The sequence below is a fragment of the Pantherophis guttatus genome, chromosome 7, assembly GCF_059756535.1.
Source record: "Pantherophis guttatus breed Tessera chromosome 7, ASM5975653v1, whole genome shotgun sequence".
Lineage (NCBI taxonomy): Eukaryota > Metazoa > Chordata > Lepidosauria > Squamata > Colubridae > Pantherophis > Pantherophis guttatus.
In genome coordinates this window covers 29,636,470-29,658,231 of record NC_142069.1, presented here as the reverse complement: position 1 = coordinate 29,658,231, position 21,762 = coordinate 29,636,470, and the positions used below count along the sequence as shown (strand labels likewise).

Below are 21,762 nucleotides of genomic sequence, written 5' to 3'. Positions count from 1 at the left end.
GGAGGCAACTGTGGTCGATACGGTCATATCTTAGTTATATTGGAAGTTACTGCACTAAAACAGGAATTGAGACTGTGGAACATAACTCATTATGACTGGAAATGGCTGCTCCTACACTTATCCCTCAACTAAGTCAAGTGATCTGCATAAAATATCAGTAAATTGCTTTTTTAAAAAAACGCATTAATATTTTTTATAAAAATGCTTAGTATTTGTGGATTATCAAGTGTTTGTCAGGGCTAACCTCCAGGACAGTTTTTAAAGCAGACATGAATACCCGTAATATCCCAAATATGTTACAGAAATCCAGAAAAAAAAAGGAATCAATGATGCTTTTTGCATTCTGAGAATCTTATCCCTTACATTTGTTGCCTATCAGACTGCATTAAAAGACTGCGCCAGCAATGTCACCAAATCACAAAGGCAAAATTTCAGTTAACTGGTAGAAACACCATAAAGTGTTACAAAAGGATGAGATATTTGCATAATACATTCAGTTTCTCAGTACATCTTTTTAAAAGTGCAGATTATACTGTACATAGTATGGATTTGGCCCAAAATAGAGATGATACAGGCAGAGTTCCATGTAAGTCATGATATGAAGAGCCACTACCCTTTTCCACCAAAAACAGAGTGACTGCAAACCATTCAAGTTCAAAATGAAGTTTATAAATTACCAGTAGGAGAAAAACAAGAGACTTGCAAGACTACAATTCTATATAGGATCCTCATGCTATTTCAGGAGGTCCCAGATCTTAGAATGCACTTTTGGGAAAAATATTTCTCATTAATACCGCAGACTTCACACTGTCTATTTTAGGGCTCCTTCTCTATGTGCAGAATGTGTGTGTGTGTGTGTGTGTGTGTGTGTGTAGATACACGCACACAAAAACATAGAGACGTCAAAACTTAAATGAAACCAAGTCTAAAAAAAGCAAGGGGCAAAGATAAACCTGAAAAAAGATACTAGAAATTAAAAGTATCCAGTCATAGCAGAACCTAACCAGAAATATTTCCCATCAAAACCTGTCAATTTGACCGAAGAAAGTATGCAACTCCATTGGGTAAAAATGTCATTCACTTCTCAATCCCATTTACTTTTTGCTGACAATGCTTAATTTCATCCCTCTTAGTGCAATTTCTTATAAAACCAGTTGAGAACTCCTAACACTTCCATGGACATTTTGCTCATGAAAATAAATTGAGCAGCCCCACAGACTGCATATTTCCAAGTCTGGTCATCTCTTTCCATTTATGGAAATGAAAAGGGGAGCTATAGCTGCTAATGGGTTGAAGGGAAACATATTAGGGGAATCTTTCTCTTTCAACGATGTCCTCCATGGTATTCTAGTGGGTTTCAAAGACTGGATTACGTAAAATGGAGCTAGGAGCTTTGCATAGAACAATGTGGCTCTGAAGATGGGTCTTGCAACTTTCTGCACACAGCATATTGGTAGTGTATTCCTAGAAAAGCAAATCATGGAGCAAAACAGTTTTCAAACTTCCTTTATAAACTTTGTTGCCCATCCTGTTAACTCGGTCTGGTTCTGACTCCTGGAGTGTTAATATGTTGAGAATTAGATCAATGCTCCTCCCCTTGTCTAGCCTTTGGGAGAATGAAGGCTCATGAGCAAAACAGAAAAAAACTACCCTGTAGTCCTAAAGATGTTTAATTCACAAAGTTTTAAATGGGACAGCTAGTTCTCCTGTGACAAAGTACTGGGTACTTGCCCCATCTTTTGTGTTGCAGCAAAAAACCCCAGAACTGATCTATTGACCTGAACATGTCAGGGTTGCTTGTGCAGAAGTGGTATTAATGGGAAAGTGTAAGATCCGATACTACTTCAGCGGATGGGAAAGCTGTACAGAAGAAGGTCTAAAGTGTCTCTTCAAAGCTCATCTGTGCTGATATTGTTCTGCTGAAGGAAAAGCAAAAAGTGAGACAAGAAGATGAGGGTAAAGGACAAATCAAATAAGAACAGAAATCAAAGAACAGAGAGCAACTCAATCATTCTTGTCCCTCCGACCCCAAGACAGACATTCCCTCTTGTTCTTCTCTGCCTCTCATCCTCCTGCGTCTGCCTTTGCAGTCTGAAAGCAGAGTCCAAACAGCAGCCAATCCTGGGAAGGCTCTGGTCCTAAGTGAGGCAGAATCTTTAGAAACATGACCCAGCACATTGGCTGTGGCACTAGAGATTTCCCCATGATTCTGGAGGGGGGAACTGGTCCACATCTCCCATTTCGTTGTAAGTCTGATCTGCCATGGTGAAGGTCAGCTTGTATCGTAGTCTTACTTTCTCCTAGACAGAGAAAAAGATGTGTAACAATGAAGAAAAGGACTCGGGAATGATGGCTGAGATTTGCAAATGTGGGGTAAGGAGTGGAGTAGAGAAACTATCGTGTTCTCCCGAAAATAAGACCCTGACTTATATTTTTTTGAATCCTGAAATAAGCGCTTGGCCTTATTGCCATGCATTCAAAAGCCCAATTGGGCTTATTATCAGGGGATGTCTTATTTTGGGAGAAACAGGGTAGGACTTCTGAGGAAGACAACTCTAGATCAAGAACACAGCCCCACTTATTTCCTTGAAGGAGGTAAGGTTACCTTTTGTGGATTTGCAAGCAGGAGGACCTGGGTGATTGCTGTAGGGGGCACTATCGGGTTGAATGGTGGGAGCTCTGTCCCTGAAGGTGGCTGCAGTTTCACTTTCATCACCTGTACAAATAAAAGCACATCAATGTAACTCTATGATTTAACCACTGAAGAACAAGAGTTGTCTCCATACAGCCAAATAATGGCATTACCTAATCAAAAAGGCTTGGTATCTACCCTCTGGAAGAATTGGACTGATAAATTAAACCACATCCATCAGAAGTCTGATTAATGTAATCATGAGACTTTTAGTTCTTTTAGTTCATAATTCCAATTCAAGCTTGTTTTACAGCCTTTATGAATATTACATTTCTTTTCTTTCAATGAAAAGACAATGGGAAATACGAAAGCAATGGTTTTTTAAATTCTTTAACTAGCTAAACAAAATTATTTCAAGGAACAGGCCATTGCAATCAGTGCCAAGGGCAGCATGGAAGTCTATCAACATATTGATCATCCATGGGACTTGCTCCCTCCAGATCAACATGAATGTATGGAAGTGAAACCTTAACCCCAAGCAAGAAAGCGGAATTATTCTACTGTAACTGGTAGTGGTTCTCCAAAGCCTCAGATTTTTAACAAATGTTACATTTTAAACTATTAATCAGCAATAGCTTTTCGGGTAAGAGAAAATAAGGAATGAAACCTAGTCATTGTCAGGGTCCCAATGAAAGAAGACTCCGAGGCTAGAAGTTTCTCAAAGTTCCATTTTATTAGAGATGTCATATTGGCACATCTGGGGAAACCTGAATCTGAAAGCTTCCAGGTTTTCCCCACCCAAAAGAAAGTCCAAGTCCCTGCCCCTGCACCCACATGTCTATCACATGGTCCAATCAATGCACCGTCCCAACTGAAGATGCCTCCCAGTCACACCACTCCAGGTGCAGGGCAGGATGTCCTTGACTCTCAGAGAAAAGAATGTCATTATGGCTAGATATCTCTCTAACTCCATACAATCCCTCCTCCCAGTTTCCCACAGCACTAAATATGGCAGCCCTGAAGATCCAAAGTAAAAGATGGCTTCCAGGACTGACAGTCATGCATTTCACTAGTAAGTTATGACTTCTCCTTAACTCAGTTGGAAAATAATCAGCAGAAATTATAGGCAAAGTAAGTACTAGATAGATAAGTGCTTACTTAGGCTAAGTAATTTGAGGATGAATGGTGAACAATTAAAATACAATATATCACAGAAGTGAGTACACCCCCTCACATTTTGTAAATATTTAAGTATATCTTTTCATGTGACAAAACTGAAGAAATGACACTTGGCTACAATGTAAAGTAGTGAGTATACAGCTTGCATAACAATGTAAATGTGCTGTCCCCTCAAAATAACACACTGTTATTACAGTTATATAAGCTGTATACTCACTACTTTACATTGTAGCCAAGTGTCATTTTTTAAGTGTTGTCACATGAAAAAATATACTTAAATATTTACAAAATGTGAGGGGGTGCACTCACTTCTGTGATATACTATAGGTGTACATGAAATTTTCATTTCCATAAAAATATTACCTTGGGGACAGCAGACTGAAAGATGATGTTCCTAATGGGCAGAGGGGCTGTGCTTAGCATTGAGATGACCACCACTAGTACATCAGGTCGGTCAGGCAGAGAGTCCTTGGCAAAGTGGAAGAGGACACGGAAACCATGCTGGTCATACACAGTCACTGGGAGGATGCTGCCTAGAATAAGTACCACCAGGAGAGGCATAAAACATAAGACTAGAATGGCCAACCCCTACCTCCCACAAATTCTACCTGTCTTAGCTTGGTATGTTTCAACTAGTGGGAACCCCACATTTTAACTTTCCTCAACCTCTTTCCTTTGTCTTTGAAAAGCCAGCTTGAGGCAATGGAGGTATCTCGTAAATGTAAATCAAGAAGAATTCTTTGCCCAAACCACAAACTTTTTTCCAAGTTTTCCAACTTCCATTAATGTCTGACACAAGGAAACAGAGCGATATTGTGAGGTGATCATTCTTTACTGTTACTGTTGTCTGTCAATTTACAAGAATCTCATCAAACTGATATTATTTTGGGAACAGAAAGTTAAAGGTTGTCAGGAATTCTATGGGGGGGGGGATTTCCTGGCCTCCATCGCTTCCCCCCCTTTCAAGGACTCCAAGCTCACCAGTTTTTCCACTTCTTCCCCTCACCCCCCCCCAAAGCTGGCGATTCCACCACAATAAATGAGCTAAGCCAGATGCTTTGGGATAAGACCATTCTCCAAAACTTTGCTCAAACTCACTTGGCTTGATAGATTCCAGAGGCACAGTGACATTCGTCAGTGAGAATTCCAAGGGCTGTGTGGAAGCTGGGAGACCTGCTGGAAGGCTTGCACTTCCAGAAAGAGTCGGCGACCCTTGAGGGGCCAAAACAGGGGCTGTTTTTTCCAAGGGCAGGGTGACAGAAGGGTTTGAAGAGAGATTTGGGAAGACGGACGCAGTGCTATTGGTGCTCAGAGATGGGCTGGAAGTGCTTTTGTTTTGGAGATCACGCAAAGTTAATCGAGGCGGTGGCTGTTTCTCCCTGCAAAGTGTGAAAAGAGAGTGAGAGTTTCAAGAGAAGGGCCAAGAACAGGTTTCCCCTCAGCAGATGCTATTCCCTTTTCAGAAACACCCTCTGCCCTTCCCCTCTTTGCCTCCTACCATCTGACTTGAAGAGACTCTGGGGGAAGAGACTGCTGTAACAGAGTTTTGCCTAGCAGATCCAGGTCATCCATACCACTAATGGCAGCAGGAGATGCAGGCTGTCCAGCTTCAGCTTTCCCAATTGGAGCCGGTAGTCCTGAAGGGACTCCGACTTCTGGGCTCTCAGATGACTTTAAAAAAAAGAAGAAGAAGAAGAAAATTTGATACAGCTCCCCACAAAAGCACAGCCAAACTGAACAGCTTAAGTACAATCCTTAGATCAGGGGTGTCAAACTGAAGGCCTGGGGGATGGATTCGGCCCACGGAGTACTTCGATCTGGCCTGCGGGGCCACCCTGGAAACAGCAAAGGACCACCCTGCAGTGCTTCTGCCAGCGAAAATGGGCTCCCGAGCTCCGTTTTTGGCTGCCACAGCGTCCTGCAACCCTCCGCCAGTGAAAACGGAGCTCGGGAGGGCTGCACTGTTTTCCACAGAGTGCTCAGGCCACCACAGGCGCCCCCAACACAAGTGACATTGAGCTGGTCACTCCCACCCTGGCCACGCCCCTCCCCCAAGGTCAAACACAACCCTGATGCGGCCCTCAATAAAATCAAGTTTGACACCCCTGCCTTAAATAAAGAAGAGTATATTACATGCAATACAAAGCACAGAAAAACCCCTTGGGTTTCTTTCACACACATTGATAGCAATTTCAAATAACTGCAGTCCTCCCAGATACGATTAGAAAAGTCTACCATTTTCTGCACAGGAGATCAGATTTGTGCAGAATCTACAAGGTCTACATAATTCAAGGGATGACGTGGATTTAATTACTTATTTGTGGTCATCTCTATTCTGTGCGCCTTTTCATTAAGCTTCCTAACATAATTTTTGTCTGAAAAAGGGGAGGCTCAAGTGGGCTGGTCTTCGGATATCCCTCTCAAGAAAGTAAGGTCTCCCTTGTTTTACAGAAAGATAGCTGGGGAAAAAAAGAGAACAAGAGGCCTGATTCACACTTTGGTTGCGTCTGTTTTTCTGAAATAAGATTCTGATTTTCTTCTCAATTCAAGATCTAACAATCTCAAATTAAAGCAGATCCAGTAACTAAGCAACTCATATTGAGAGGATTTCCTTCATAAAAGTTACTTCTGCACACAACCTTGCTCACATACCTGCTATAGAAACATTTCAACATGCAAGGGCACCTTTATAGACCTAAACAGTCAACTAAAATAATCTCCAGTTAGAGTTCCACTGGATAATCTGGATACATTTTGATTAAAGCTTCTTTAAGAGTACAATATGGTAGATTAGCTTGAATAGAATAGAATTCTTTATTGACCAAGTGTGATTGGACACACAAGGAATTTGTCTTTGGTGCATATGCTCTCAGTGTACATAATAGAAAAAAAATACATTCATCAAGAATCATAAGATACAACACTTAGTGATAGTCATAGGTTACTAATAAACAATCAAATCATACTAAGAAAAAATAAAACAATATAAATCGTAGAGATACATTGTATAATATAATATAAATTATATTCATAATATAAAATATAATTTTTAAATAAAAATATAAAAATTTATAAAATATAAAAATAATATAATATAAATATTACAATATAAATCGTAGAGAAGAATCTGTTGTCACAGCTTTATTATTCCATTGACTTCTAGTTCCAAAGTTGTAGGATTTATCAACCAATGATGTCCTTTCTGCTTTCTGATAACCAAGACCCTTACCTGGAAACTGTTCCACCCACTGTTGTCTGAGCCTTGAGCTGAAGAAGTTGCTTGATCAGTAAGTCCTAGATAGGGGATCAGAAAGAACAGATATGAGAAAGGAGATCCACTTAATTTAAAAGTGAGGAGCCAAACTACAGTAGTATTACTCTGCAATCTAGTAACTCAGTATAATATGGAAAACACATTAAAACATCTAAAACGATTAAAACAGTAAATTAACTAATAGCCATAAAACGCCCCCAATACACAATAACTTCAATTAATTATGGTTTTAGCATATTGCCCGCAACAATCTGGGTCTTCATTTTACCAACCTCGGAAGGATGGAAGGCTGAGTCAACCTTGAGCCAGTGAGGATCAAAGTCTTGGCAGTCAGCAGAATTAGACTGCAATACTGCATTCTAACCATTGTGCCACTACAGCTCTTACTATAACAAGGATGTTCCAAACAAGAAAGAATAAGGTTTAATAATATAGCAATCCTGCAAGATCACAGCCATTAAGCAAGGCTTTAAGTAATGTTGGGTATGTTTTAAGTCCATATATTATTGTACGAATGAGCTTAAATCCTTTCCAAATTGCCAATTCTTGATTTAGAGGAATTCATAATTAACTCATCTTGCAAATGCAGAATTTATTCACAAATTGTATGTGGATCTCATAGCTTAAGAGTGGGCTCTAAAGCACTGTGAAGTGGCATGTAAGTCTAAGTGCTATTGCTATTATAGAAGAAAAACTATGGTCAGAGCAAATAACAATAAAGATCTGCTCAACATTTGCCAAACAACAATAATCCTGCAAGACCTATTTCCACAAAACACAGAATTTTGTTTAAGCAAAAGAAGAGATTAAGAAATGAGTTAAATTCTTCTCAAATTTCATTTTTAAAAAGTGGCCATCTGGCCCTAATTCTATTCTGCTCAAACACCACTTTTAGAACGGTCATCTTCTGTCCTGCAGAACCATGGATTTACCTAGTGACATGAGCTCATCATCCAATAGAGAGACTGAGCTGCTTTGCTCTGGCACAGTTGCTGAGCTACTGCCTGAGAAAGTTGGTACGGCTGGGTAGGCAGGTGGCATGTCCAGTCCTGACAGATCCAGAAGTGCAGAAGTGCTGCCTAAACAAAGAAACAAAGTCTATACCAAGAAGAACAGAATAGCAACAAACACAGCTCTTAGCAATCACTGCCTTGTCAATCAAGAGATTGCTCTGCGAAAATCCTTACCCTACCTCAACTCCCCTCAGCCTTCATTCCCCAATTACTGTTTTATTTTTTTCAGTCCTAGAGATGGACTAAATGAGAGTGAGCTAGTCACATAAGATCACTTTTTGAATCCTAAAGTTGGATATCATATTCAGATTCCTATTTTAGGCAAGACTCTGAGCCCTCTTCTCCTAGGTCAGCAGCTTATTATCCAGCCTCCTTACCTCGGAGAGAACCTGCCGTTGTTTCACCATTGATCTCCTCCCCTTTCACAATCTGCTTGTACAAATTGATCACTTGTGTTAAGTTGTCATTCGCTTGCAAAATTTCAGCTGCAACAAGACCAACAGGATAGAAATGAAGGCTCAGAAGGTAAATCAAATGTTCCACAATAGAGATAAAGGCTAGCATTAACTTTTCTACAATCGAAAATACAAATGTTTTCAGCTTACATTGTTAGTAGGTTTAAAACCTTCAGCTGAAAGTCACATTGACATTTAGTTGTTACTCATAATATACTAACATAATGCAACAAGCCCAGGGGTGAAATCCAGCAGGTTCTAACAGGTTCTGGAGAACCGATAGCGGAAATTTTGAGTAGTTCAGAGAACCAGCAAATACTACCTCTGGCTGGCCCCCGCGTTGCATGGGAATGGAGATTTTGCAATATCCTTCTGCCCAGGAGTGGGGTGGGAATGGGGATTTTGCAGTATCCTTCCCCTGCCACGCCATGCCCACCAAGCCACGCCCATACAACCAGTAGTAAAAAAAATTGAATTTCACCACTGAACAAATATATACATTGATAAGCAATTTTGCTTCCATTCAATTATCTAACCTGGTTAGAACAACACAGACACAAAGATGCTCACCAAGGGATGACAACAGAGATGTCAGAAGTGAAAGGTCACAAGGTCTACAAGGTAATTTTGGGTGCACTTTTAATCCAGAAACTCGTGTTTAGAGTAACTTATAATGGTATGTGAAGAAGTCTATTGATATTTTAGGGTTTACTTGAAATTATTCTAATGTGTAACTGAATATTTGCTCAAAGGTAACTTACCCAGTGCTTCATCATTGTCCTCTGTGTCACTAGCAAGCCTGAAAAGCATGGGCCTCATGCGTTCACAGCGCTGATACAGCTCCTATAATGACGAATATTAAAGTTCAGCATAATTAAGTGCACTCTTAGGCATAAAAATACATAGTCAAGTAAGTGGGGTGGTTTTATTTTACTGATTATATCTGTGTGAACCTATATGAAATTATAAAATTGATTCATTTGAAAAGGAGCAAAAGGGAAAAAAGTAGAAAAGAAAGACAACGTGGGAAGCCTCCCTCAGAAGCACTCCAGAACATGAATCCTTCAGTCCTAATTACAGGAACAAGTGGCTCAGGACAACAGATTTCTTGGATCTGAATGACCTTGAAGCAACAGATCTAAATAGACTGGCCTCTTTTCATCCATGCTCATCCATTTGCAATTAAATGTGCAGTCAGAGGTGAGTGTTTTTATGCCTAAATATAAGTCAAGATTATGAGGAGCATGCCTGAGTGAGGTGCTTGTCCCAATTCCAGTTTGGTAATTCCTCATTTTATTCATGGATTCACAACTTCTGAAAGGAGCAGCCAGTGTTTGCTCTATAAGTGATTGTTTCAATAAGACAAAAAGTTATAATTTCTTTCACTGAGCTATTTCTGAAACATTAACACCTTTCCAATCATTAATTGACGTCACTTACTAAATTTCAGGTTTAAAGGCTAAATTCAATAGTTGGGTGCACATAACGCATTGAATTATAGCTTAAGTATGCTTTTTGAAATAAGGCAGGAATTCAGGGATTCAGTCAGTGCATGGCCAAATCAAGCCAAGTATCACAATGGGTTAGTCATCCCACATGTGAGTCCAGATACTGCTTTGTTTATTGTGGCTAATTTTTAGAATCAAAAAGCAAAAAGCATGTTCTGCCCCCTTCTGGAGGATTGTCAGATTAATCTTCTAATTGGTTTCTGATTCTATCAGTCTTTCCCCTCCAACTCTGGAGTATTAGACTATCAGAATTCTCAACATCATGACCAGTCTAGAAACTCTAGGAAAGGGTGTTACAAAGTATTATACATGACAGGCAAAAAAAACATGCTAATAAAGTTTAGCATATCTTTGATGCAACAGATAAACAGACTTAAGGCAGCTTAAAGATTAACACGTATCAACATATACATTTTCTGTAGACTAAAGTCCATGTCAGCAGATGTATGGAAATTTCTGATGAAGTAGGCTGTAGTGCACAAAACATTATGCCAAAATGTAATACGGTGTAATGTGATTTGGAACCTATGATATGGAACCTGTTCAACTTAACAGTAAATGAAGTGGAAGTATTATAAACAATTTAGATAATAATATTTAAAAATAAAAGTAAATTTGCTGAATGTGTATATTCGCTAAATATATACAATTATTAGCACAGTCACTCACCAATGTTTGCAAATCTTAGTTGTATTCAGGTGACTGATTTACTCATTTACAATGCGGCTTAAGCAACAGACACATAAATGTAAAGCAGGCATTGGCTGAATGAAAAAATAATCAGGCAGCTGAGCCTCAAGGAAAATTGGGGAGATACTTAGAAGATCAATCTTTGTGAGCATCTTTGTTACACTAAATTGTGTAACCAAGGATTTGCAATGATGCCTTGTAAGGACATATTGGACTAACAATTTTAGATTCTTCATGCAAACATAAATGGGACATTTGCCGCTTATGATGTAAGAACTCCGCATGTATTCATAGTTAAGAATCTCAAATCCTCCATTAGGACTTGTTGCAAAACAAAATGCAAAATGTGGATTATCTCCTCACTTTCATGAGATCTTCGCTGCTCTCTGTCATCTCTCCATTGCTATAGTTAGTCACCATGTCAGTCAGCAGTTTCACATTGTTATTTACTTCTTCAATGGCATGCACTCGCTTGGAAATCTTCTCCATTCGCTTTTGGTCCTGGAAGAAGAGAAGGTTTACCACCTCTTCCTACTCTTTAGAAGATTAGAAAATGTAAAACATGGCAATCCTATTATCGTAATGACTTTGAAGACAGCCTCAGCTGATGCTATCCCAGTATTATTCTATCGAGATCACTGAACGCTAAGATACTGCAGCTAACTAAGTATCGTAAGCAACCCCAGACATTAAAATATGCCACAGAAAGCTTTTATAGCTCACCGGACATGTATTTCAAGACCATATTTTATTTCCTCTACCTTCCATGTGCACAGGAAAAATCCCTGTGAAATAAGTTGTGGTGAGGAAAAGCCCTAGCATGAAAACTTCAAAGACAAGATTATCAAACAATGCCAATTGATAAATATATGGAGGTGGAAGCAAAGCTTGCCTCTTGAACCATCTCTTTGATGAGTTTATTGGCGGCTCGGAGATCTTCGGGATGGGAACTTTTGAGCAGGCGGGCCAGCATCTGCAAAGACACAGAGATCAGAAAAAATAAGTGTCTGTGAAAAGCTTACAATAGAAGGGTATCTGAAAAAATAGATATGAGATATAGAGCAGGATAATTTAAGAGCGTTACTTTCCACATAATGTTATCCTTTTAAATCAATCAGACCTTTAGAAATCTCAGCCTTATATACTTTGATAAGAGACCTAAAACAGTCCAGAAAGTACTATAATAATCAACAATAGAGTAAGGATAAATTTAATACTTTCTGGTTTCTCTGTAGAGCAGGCTAGCATAAACTGTGAGGTACTAAGACAATTTAATCTTTTAACCCAGAGCAGGGCAATCTGGTCACTCTAGCTGTCTGATTACAAATCTACCAGCCGCCCCCCCAAAAGCCCAAAACAAAAATGATGAGAACTGAGGAGCAAAAAATAGAGGTTTAAAGGTTGCCTCATCCAATCCTAGTCCTATCCAAACTTATTAAAACTTGCTGGTGCCTGTTCACTGCAACCCTTAAATAGTTTACTTTCCACCCAAAACCTTTTCAGGTGATGCGGTACCTTGAAAAGCTAAGCGTTTCAAACCTTAGAAAAAGCAAAGCAATTACTGTAAAGTATCTAGCCAATGAATTATTTTTTACCTTGGATTTCTCTTCATCGTCAAAGATCGCATTCTTTGGTCTAGGAGGAGGTAGAGCGAAAGGTGCATCATCTGGCAACTTGGGGTCACATTTTACAATCCCTGGAAAAAATTAATACATTGTGGGAATGCAATGGCTATAATATGACTTACTTTTAGAAATGAATTTGACAAAGTACCTCAGAATATTCTGGTTAGCAAGTTAATAAATAATCAAGAGTTCTCACAGCAAGCCTAATTGACCAGATTCAAATTATTATATATTGGTAATACCGGACTCACTTGAGAAATGTATAATGCTGAGAAGGTTGAATGCTGCAAGGTACATATATTTATATTTTCATTTCAATACTTGCTGTGCAAACTATATACACTGCTTAAAAGTTAAAAATATACAGACACAACACCCGTAATAAAAATTTAACCTAACTATAGTGCTAATTAATTGCATCTTTAAGAATCAAATAGCTACTTTGATGACTATTACTGGCAGAAAGAGGGATGCACATCTCCTATTATTACTTCTACCTAACATTGTAACTAAGATATGAAGCAAAAGTTAACCTGCTTTAACCATATTGAACCATCCTCCGTATCGTTTCTTAATTTGTATGCATGATTTTGCAAACAGATGAGTTAAAGCTGAAAAAATGCCCAGTTCTTTACTCTACCCCTTCATTATTTCTGTAGCTCAGAATATAAAACCCCAAGGTATTAATCCAAGTTCGGAAGGAATGTCCTCATTCTTGTACAATGATGTGAAAACCTCTGAGCATTGAAAAGTATATCCCACCTTGTTTTTTTAACATCTGATATGCTTCTGTAATTTTCACTTCCTCAGGCAGACCCAACGTCCAGCTATACATCAATTCTAAGATTTTTGATTTCACTTTTTCTGGAGTTCTGTTTCCTAGATACTGAGGAAGAAACAAATCACAACTCATATTTAACATGAAGGGGTTAAAGAAAAACACAAGAGATTGCTTCCAGGGTGTTCTGTACCAAGCATGAGATGAAGCATCATGTGTTCGGTTCTATACTGAAGATGAAGACAATTCCAACTGTTGCAATCCTGACAATATCAGACATTAATGAAATAAACTACCATCAGCAATTCTTCACTTTTCATTTACACTGTACTAGTACAGGACTGGAAAGAAAATGACTCAAAATACAAGGTTTTCTTAATGAAGCCAATAATATTACTTTTTATTCAACATGTTGAAATATGAAATTGCTCTCTGTCACTTCTACTTGTTACACTTCGAACCTGGCCCACTTGTAATGTTAATTTAGTTTAGTTTACTTTATTGATTAGCCCTTGGGCCATAGAGTAATGAGCACTCACCTTTGGTGACACAACCTTGATGAGCTCGTTAAGGAATCTAAACTTGCCGACTTCATCATGAAAGCGCTTGCCACAGTTTTTCATACAGGCTTCTAGCACCTGCAAAATAGAGCAGGAAGTGATCCTAAAAGTCCACATGCCAGGATTCCCCATTCTCTTCATAATGCAATGAAATCGGGGGGATGGGGATAAGGACCGAGAAGAATGTTATTTTAAAAAAGTATGCCCTCTGGAGCAGTGGTGAAATCCGAACCGCTTTGCTACCGGTTCGCTGCCCGTGCATGCGCACTGCACACCATACGTGCACTACATGTGCATGCACACTGTGCACCAAAAGGAGGCTTGGGAAGGTTAAGTAGAAGCGGGGGGGGGGGGAGATCAGCTGTGGTGTGCCATTTAGCTTCGCTAGAATGCAGGGTTTCCTGCTTTCTAGCAAAGCTAAACCCCACTGCACAGCTGATCGTCGGAAATATCGGTTAGGAGGAACCGGTAGCTTTTTAAACTGCTGGTTCAACCGATCCAGTAGCTTTTTTTACTACCGGTTTGCCCAAACCGGTAGTTTTTATCACTATCGGTTTGCCCGAACCGGAGCAAACCGGTAGCATTTCACCCCTGCTCTGAAGCTTTCATACTTTTTTTCTCTCTACTGATAAACCACAAAAACAATATAAACCAGTCTTCCTCAATAGTGCCTCCTAGAGAGTGGACTATAATTTCTAGAAGTTTTCCTACATCTGGAAAGCTCCATGTTGGGAAGATAATAAAAAAAGTCTGCCAAAAATCACAAATTATAACCTCAGACTTGAAAATACTGGTTGCACTTAAAGCGACATATTTTGTGCACATTACCTTCCTTGGCTCTTAAGTATGGAGATAATTAAAAGCAATCCCACCATGGCTCAGTTCAGAATTAGCCACCATGGGCTATTGACAGAGCATTGCCTTGTAATAACAATATGCTAAGCCAAAAATAAACAGCCTATATGATGGCTTCCAGTATTCAGCCCAAGAATGCCTTATTCAGACAAATAACACATGCATGTACATGAATGTGAACCTACAATTCATTCTATAAAATATAAGCTAAATATGATATAAATGCCAGGAAAAAAGTGTCAGTTGCTCCCAGAAACTCAGAGATCTCTCATTTCTCATTTTGTGGCAGGCACAGATGATAAGGAATCATTGGAAACACCGAGCTGAGAGCAAAGCAGGAGTGTCCTTATTAGACACCTGATCCAAAATCTCAAATGTCAGTAGACTTGTAGTCAGATGAGAATTTCCTCTTTCCCAAGTGATTAGATACAGATAGTATTTACTCTTGCTAGAAATAGATTGCATGTAAAGTCATACAGAGAGGTTATGGTCACAATTTGTGAGAATGGGAATAGCAGCTTGCAGCAGGATCTTTTCCATTACCTTAGAATTAATTCATTAGGCATCAGATAGGATTAGCTTTTAGAGTTCATGTATTATCACCACTGCTGTGATTATAGTTCTCTATGTGTAGACCAATTGTTTCACATGAATGGGGAATATATTTATTAATTTACTATATTGCCATGAGCAAAAGTTTGCATACTTTAAAAGTTGAAAACCAAGTCATACACAAGAATGTTATAACAATCTAAAGTAACCTAAGACTGCAGGAGAATAAAATCAAAGTAAAACAGAACCAGTGCAAGACTCCAAAGAGAAGTATTTTAAAGCTAAAAATTTGAAAAGCGTAGGAAATGTAATTTTCACTGGAAATGGAAGAGACCATAAAAGGATGTCAGATGGTCTTTTCTAGAAAGGGCAATGTCTCAGCTGACACCCCAATGCTGAAAAGATCCTTTCAATTAAGCCATAATAATAAAAATAGTTATAGTCAAGGCAAATTGTGGCTCCAAATAAACAACCAACAGAACTGCAGTTTTGTTGAAACCCGAAAACAGTGAAGCTATGGTCTCACTTCTGAAATACTTGGCATCCCATGAAAAGAAGAATGTCTGTATCTGTCAAAGGTGTGGCACTTGAAATCAGAGTGCAGAGTGGGATGGGAGAGATAATAATCATCCTGACATTTCACATTTAGTCCTGATTATATCGCTACTCTTCTTCCAACATATTCTAACATAACCCCAAAATTGCTTAAGTTGTACCAGCTCTCATTCAGGTAGTTCCCAAGAAGCTTTGTTTCCTTCCAATTTGTAGTAAATCAAGCAGATTATAGTTCATTGGCATCTTACCGTGAGAGCTTGCATGGCTTCCCATTCTTGTGGAGACTGGATCTTGTGGGCTAGGAGCCGGGTTGCTAGGGGTGGGCTATGAGTGAGACATAGAAACAGTGAGTGGAGTCACAGAAACAGTTAATGAAGTAGTAAACTGGATCTCGCTAATCCCCATTTTATTTTAATCTTTATACATTCATAACATACAAGCTGCCATTCACTGGAATAAGAGCTGTCAATCCAGAGGCTATTCTTTTCAAGTCACCTTCAGATCATCTTGAGGCTGACACATTTTCTGAAATGGAGCAGATGTGTTGGCGAGATGCTGCCTATTGCTATACGAGTCTGAAACTCCACTTTTCCCTGATGTAATCTTCACATTTTTTTACTTTCTATTAGCTGGCTTCAAGAAAATCTCAAAGGTTCTTAAACTCTGCAAATACTTTGTACCCTTTTTTAAAGGTATTATACTTCATTTGCAGCAAACATTATGAATAAGGCAATTTAGTAAATTGCTAACTGATACTAAGAGACTAATTGAAGTTGACTTCTAAGAGATAATCACTTTTGTAGTCAAAATTTGATTATGACCATTTCCTAAAAATATCTCCTATTTTTTAATATCTTAGTGAAATCTGCAAGTAATCCAGAAAACCTGTGCTGCCCTATCAATAAAGAGAGTATATAAGCACCATTTTGAAAATTTCTTTTAACATCCTGTTAAATGATGATCCTCTTCAAAAGTCATCAATTTAAACCAACTATCCTTTATGCAATTTTACATCATTCTATCTACTAATTGTAGTGTGTTTTAGGTGTCTGATTTATATATACACCAATCTAAAGTCTTAACTAATTGCTTTTACTATTTTTTCTAACTTTCCAGAACTCCCACTTTTCATACATAGGATATTTCAGTATTGGCATTTAACTATGTTATAAACATGCTCTAGTAAGTTCTTGTTCTTGTTATGTCCCTATGACAATATTTTCAAACTGTCCTTAGCCTATGAGTAAGACAGGCTTATGTTGCATTTAACTGTCCTAACTTTAAAGTAGCGTTTTCCCCCTTAAGTCAGCAGCAATCCACAGCAATGGCCAAGTGAGTAAAACCTGTTGTGATTTACTATTTTGTCAGATAATACCCAGGAGGTAGGAAGAGCTTGGCATCCATTGGCTATTTCAGGCTTCTGGAAGCCTGCGACTTCCCTTGGAATATAAGGAATTCTCCACTGCTATTCTTATATATTTTTTCCTTAGAGGTAAAGATGTTATACCTATCAAAACTTAGGGTAGCTCAGCATGTACTGTAAGACGGTAAACTGGCTCTCTCAAAAAAACTACACGGAGTTAGTTTGGAGTCATGTGGCACTGAAGTAAAATCAAATCAAAAATAAAAATCCTGCAATTCTAAATGAGCACTAAAGCTGGTGTCAAAGGAAGCTTGCTAGATAGTTCACTGGCAGAATTGGTGAGCTGCCTAGTAAATGGGAAAAGCTATTTTGCCATATACGCAGATGGGATCCACTGTGGATATTTGCTTCAGATCTATAGAATGGTAGAGATGGGTACAGTGCAGGTAGTCCCAGAGTTACGACCCTAATTGAGCCCAAAATTTGTTGCTAAGTGAGACATTTGTTAAATGAGTTTTCTCCCATTTTACAAACTTGCTTGCCACAGTTATTAAGTGAATCACTGCAGATGTTAAGTTAATAACATGGTTGTTAAGTGAATCTGGCTTCCCCATTAATTTTGCTTGTCTGAAGGTCACAAAAGATGATCACAGGACCCTGGGACACTGCAACCGTCATAAATATGAGTCAATTGCCAAGCATCTGAATTTCAATCATGTGACCACTGGGGATGCTGCAACAGCTGTAAGTGTGAAAAATGGTCATAAGTCACTTTTTTCAGTGCTGTTGTAAATTTGAACCGTCACTAAATGAACTGTTGTACGTCAAGGACTACCTGTAATGCAAAAGAGGCTATCTGCTTTGCTGGACAGCATCCCAACCTCACAAATCAGCTGCTGGTGGATTTATCCAGCCGCATATGATCAGGACCGCATGGCAAAATGGATTATGCAAACCCAGAATAGTGGGTTAATTTAGTAACTACAGCTAAGTAAAAAGCTTTGAACATTAGAAAAACACGAAGGGATGCAGATATAGCCATAAATTTATTTGGAGTGCTTCTTTGGAATGCTTTCTTTCGTTATTATGATGTTTTTAGCATAGATAAACCCCAGACAGTCAAATATGAGACCAGGTGTACTAACCCCTCTAATTCTTTGTTCAGCTGGTCACAAAAAGCATTGATGTTGTCCCATTCCAAGTCCTTATTTAAAGGATTTGTAGCTCTATCTGAATTGAAAGAGAGAAAAATAATGTTTTCTTTAAATTTTTTTTTACTTGCAATCAGAATAATGATCAGAGACGATTTATCATTCATATTATACAAAAAGGGAAGTTCTAAAAATATTGTTGCAATGCAGGCATCAGACACAATAGGAATGACACAACAGGGAGACGCCATTGTTAGTGGTAAAGCATGTGCTTATCCAACAAAGGTCCCAGGTTTAATCGTCAATATCTTTTTTCTTGCCACAATAAGTTATCTACTTAGCAAGTGCAAGTATTACTAAATGAGTTGACAGCGCTCAACAAACTGAATGAAACATCTGGCTCAACCTAAGGTAGCTCTACAAATGGAAATTGGAACATGATGTTATAAGGGGGGGGGGATCAAATTGTGCACATTATTCCTTAAGAAAATACCAAACTCAAGTCTTAATGGTCTATGCTACTGAGTAGCAAGTGTTTATTTAAAAAAAAATGCAAATCAAAGTTTTCTCAACATAATCCACCCTTACAATAATGTAACCTCAAAATCAATATTGTTGTCATCTGCACTGCAGCCAAAAAACTTGCTACAGCTTCTATTCCTACAAAGCAGAGGAATTTACAACAGTCATCTCTTCTGCTCACGTCAAACTTAATTAAAAACAGAATGCTGTCAAGTCAAAAAAGAGGGGAAACAATATCACACCACGAAGAGCTACGAAAGAGGCCGCAAGACCTTCTACAAATAGCATACAGAATCTGCTATACCTTAAAAGTTAAAACGCTGCACAAAAATCTTTGTGGGCCAAAGTTCCTTTCACCAGATATAAAGGTATTTTTTAAAAAAATCACTTTGCTGATTGCAATTACTGCGAGTTCAAATCTCACCAGGCTCAAGGTTTACTCAGCCTTCCATCCTTCTGAGGTAGGTAAAATGAGGACCCGGATTGTGGGGGCAATAAGCTGACTTTGTATAAAAAGAACACCGCTTTTGGGGGGGGGGCAAAAGCCCTACTAAGCAGGTATATACAAAAGTATGAAGGCTATTGCTTAATGCATTGTAAGCCACCCTGAGTCTCTGGAAAAGGGCGGCATATAAATCGAACTAATTAATTAGTTAATAAATAAATAAATAAATAAATAAATAAATAAATAAATATTCAGAATTCCCCCCCTTTTTTAAAAAAAACCCCAATGTTATTCGGTACCAGCAATATATTTATTTACTTGTCCATATTATGTGATTAATCCAGTGACACTTTCTGGGGATTTCACCGAAGATTTCACTTCGTTCGGCTAAGCCAGGTTACAAGCTTCACTCCTGGGCACAATAACAAGACACCCCCCCCCCAATAACCTTTGGCAGTGGGTGAGTGGGAAACTTAGTTTGGGCCAGACAAGGGGGGCGGGGGGGGGAAGCCTCCAGGACTAAAGGAGGGGATGGAGGGCAAGTCTCTTCCTCGCTGGGATGGCCCAGCAAAGAGGCAAAACGTGGCAACGCCTTCCTAGCAATCCGTGGACCCCCTGGGTGAAAAAGGGGAACCGCAGAGCATGTGATGGCGAGCGGGTCACGCGAAGAAGAAGAAGAAGAAGAAGACGACGAGCCCTCTTCCAAGCAGGCCCGAAGCACCTGCCGTCGCTAGGGATAAACCCGGCCGGTCTTCCCCCAACTTACTGATCTTGGACTCCAACGTCTCTGCCTCCATCTCGGGCTCCATCGGTTCCCGCTCGGTTGCCCCGCCCCCCGCCCAGTCCAGTTCAAAGGCTCAGTATTCCTGCCAGCCTCCGGCTCCGGCAGCCCGGAGCCATAGAGAAGAAACCGTCGAGAGGGCCCTTCTGGAAACAATAGAGCTTCGGAAGTTATAGCCGGAACGCCCTCTGGGAGCGGTGCGAAACTTGCTTCCCAACTTCCTCCTCCGATATCACTGAGATGGACAGGTTTTGCCTAGAGAGTGATGACAGGGCCGAAGGGAAGTTCTACTGAGGCGGGACAGCGGGTTTTCTATCTGAAGGCAGACCCTTCAAGACCTCAGGGCCAAAGAAAGGAACGGGGAGAGATGTACTTAGAGAAAGAAAATTTGAGTGCAGTCGTACAAGTTTATTGTGCTCTTTCTATCTCTATGATATTACAGCGAGTAAATAGAGCGGAAGCTTTTGACAGAATGTCATAGAGAACGACATTGGAGTACGCTAGAACGTCTCACTCTATCTTCGGATTGCCTGCGTCAGACTTCTCTGGCGACTAGACCGGAAAGCGCTATAACTGCCGTCCCTGGTTGAAAAGTGTTGCCATAGTCATGCTTTATGAAAACAAGCCCTTTCGCAGTGCATTCTGGGAACTGTGGTGCCATTGGTCAAAGCCAGACGTGTGGGGTGGGGAGCGGTCAGGAGAGGCGCGCTCCATTTTTTTCCCGACCTCAGTATTTTTGATATGGGTTGGACTACCAAACCCACAATTCCTAGCAAAACATTTCGTTAAGCGTGTTCCGAGATTGACAACGGTTTTTCTGCCAGCGCAGCTGGGCTTGGGTGGCTTTGGGCGGCTTTGGGCTGCTTGTCCGTTAACGGAGGCGGCTGGGTCAGAGCGCTAAGTGTCGAAGCGTGCTAGTGGAGGTCAGGCGTTGAAGACCAGATTTATCCACCTGCAGATACCTTTGGTTGTTTATTTCTGGGTTAGTAAACAAATCACAACTGAAGCGGTATCCATTTGTGAAGCCAAAGCGAAATAAGCAACACTGTGGTTATCTGAGGGGTTAAGAGTAACAGAGTTGGAAGGGATCTTGGCGGTCATCTAGTCCAACCCTCTACTGAGGGAGGAGACCTGCACTAGGGATTCGAACTGCCGACCTTTCGACAAACTCAGTGTCTTAGCCACCTAGCCACCAAGTCACACCTAGTAAGTACTTATACCTAGTAAGTACTTACGCCTAGTACTTACACCTAGTACAGGGGTGGGCAACTGTGGCCCTTTTACAACCTGTGGACTTCAACTCCCAGAATTCCTGAGGCAGCCAAGCTGTCTCAGGAATTCTGGGAGTTGAAGTCCACAGGTTGTAAAAGGGCCACAGTTGCCCACCCCTGACCTAGTAAGTACAGCACTCCTTACTAGCGCTGATGATGTTGCCTAGTTGGGGTAATGAAACGTCTGCAAGAAAATAAGCTCGGAGAGCACCAAGGACCCCTCATTTCAACCCTGCACTACAAATATTCTTCATTGTGGTTAATATTTCATATTTCTAAACCACCCGTCTCCCTCAAAGATGGACTCTGGGCCATGTACAATATAGTATAACCGATAAGTAAAACAAAATTAAAAGTTAGTTAATTTTTTTAAAAATTATAAAATGACAAACAACAGGAGGAAAAATCCTTAGATGGCCATTTAATGTTGGATGGGGGGGGGGCTCTCAAGGGACTAACTAACCACCTCATGGTTGGTGGTCCTCTGTGCCTGCCACTCCCCCATGCAAGGTTGCAGAGCCAAGTTTTGACCCCTTTGCTGAAGGCCAAGAGA

At 39.9% G+C, this 21,762-nt stretch overlaps 1 protein-coding gene across 1 annotated transcript; it reads right to left on the bottom strand.

Annotated features, from left to right (window-relative positions):
- Positions 1 to 647: 647 nt before the first annotated feature.
- Positions 648 to 20,575, bottom strand: GGA1 (golgi associated, gamma adaptin ear containing, ARF binding protein 1). The gene is made up of 17 exons (XM_034403041.3): positions 19,924 to 20,575; positions 18,185 to 18,269; positions 15,925 to 16,000; positions 13,694 to 13,792; positions 13,139 to 13,262; positions 12,347 to 12,447; positions 11,644 to 11,724; positions 11,115 to 11,252; positions 9,315 to 9,396; positions 8,476 to 8,583; positions 8,018 to 8,164; positions 7,041 to 7,105; positions 5,310 to 5,482; positions 4,910 to 5,190; positions 4,175 to 4,344; positions 2,606 to 2,716; positions 648 to 2,300 (listed from the first exon to the last, which is right to left on the bottom strand). The coding sequence occupies exons 1-17, from the start codon at positions 19,964 to 19,966 to the stop codon at positions 2,190 to 2,192; spliced, it is 1,995 nt and encodes a 664-aa protein (XP_034258932.2). The 5' UTR covers positions 19,967 to 20,575; the 3' UTR covers positions 648 to 2,189.
- Positions 20,576 to 21,762: the final 1,187 nt, after the last annotated feature.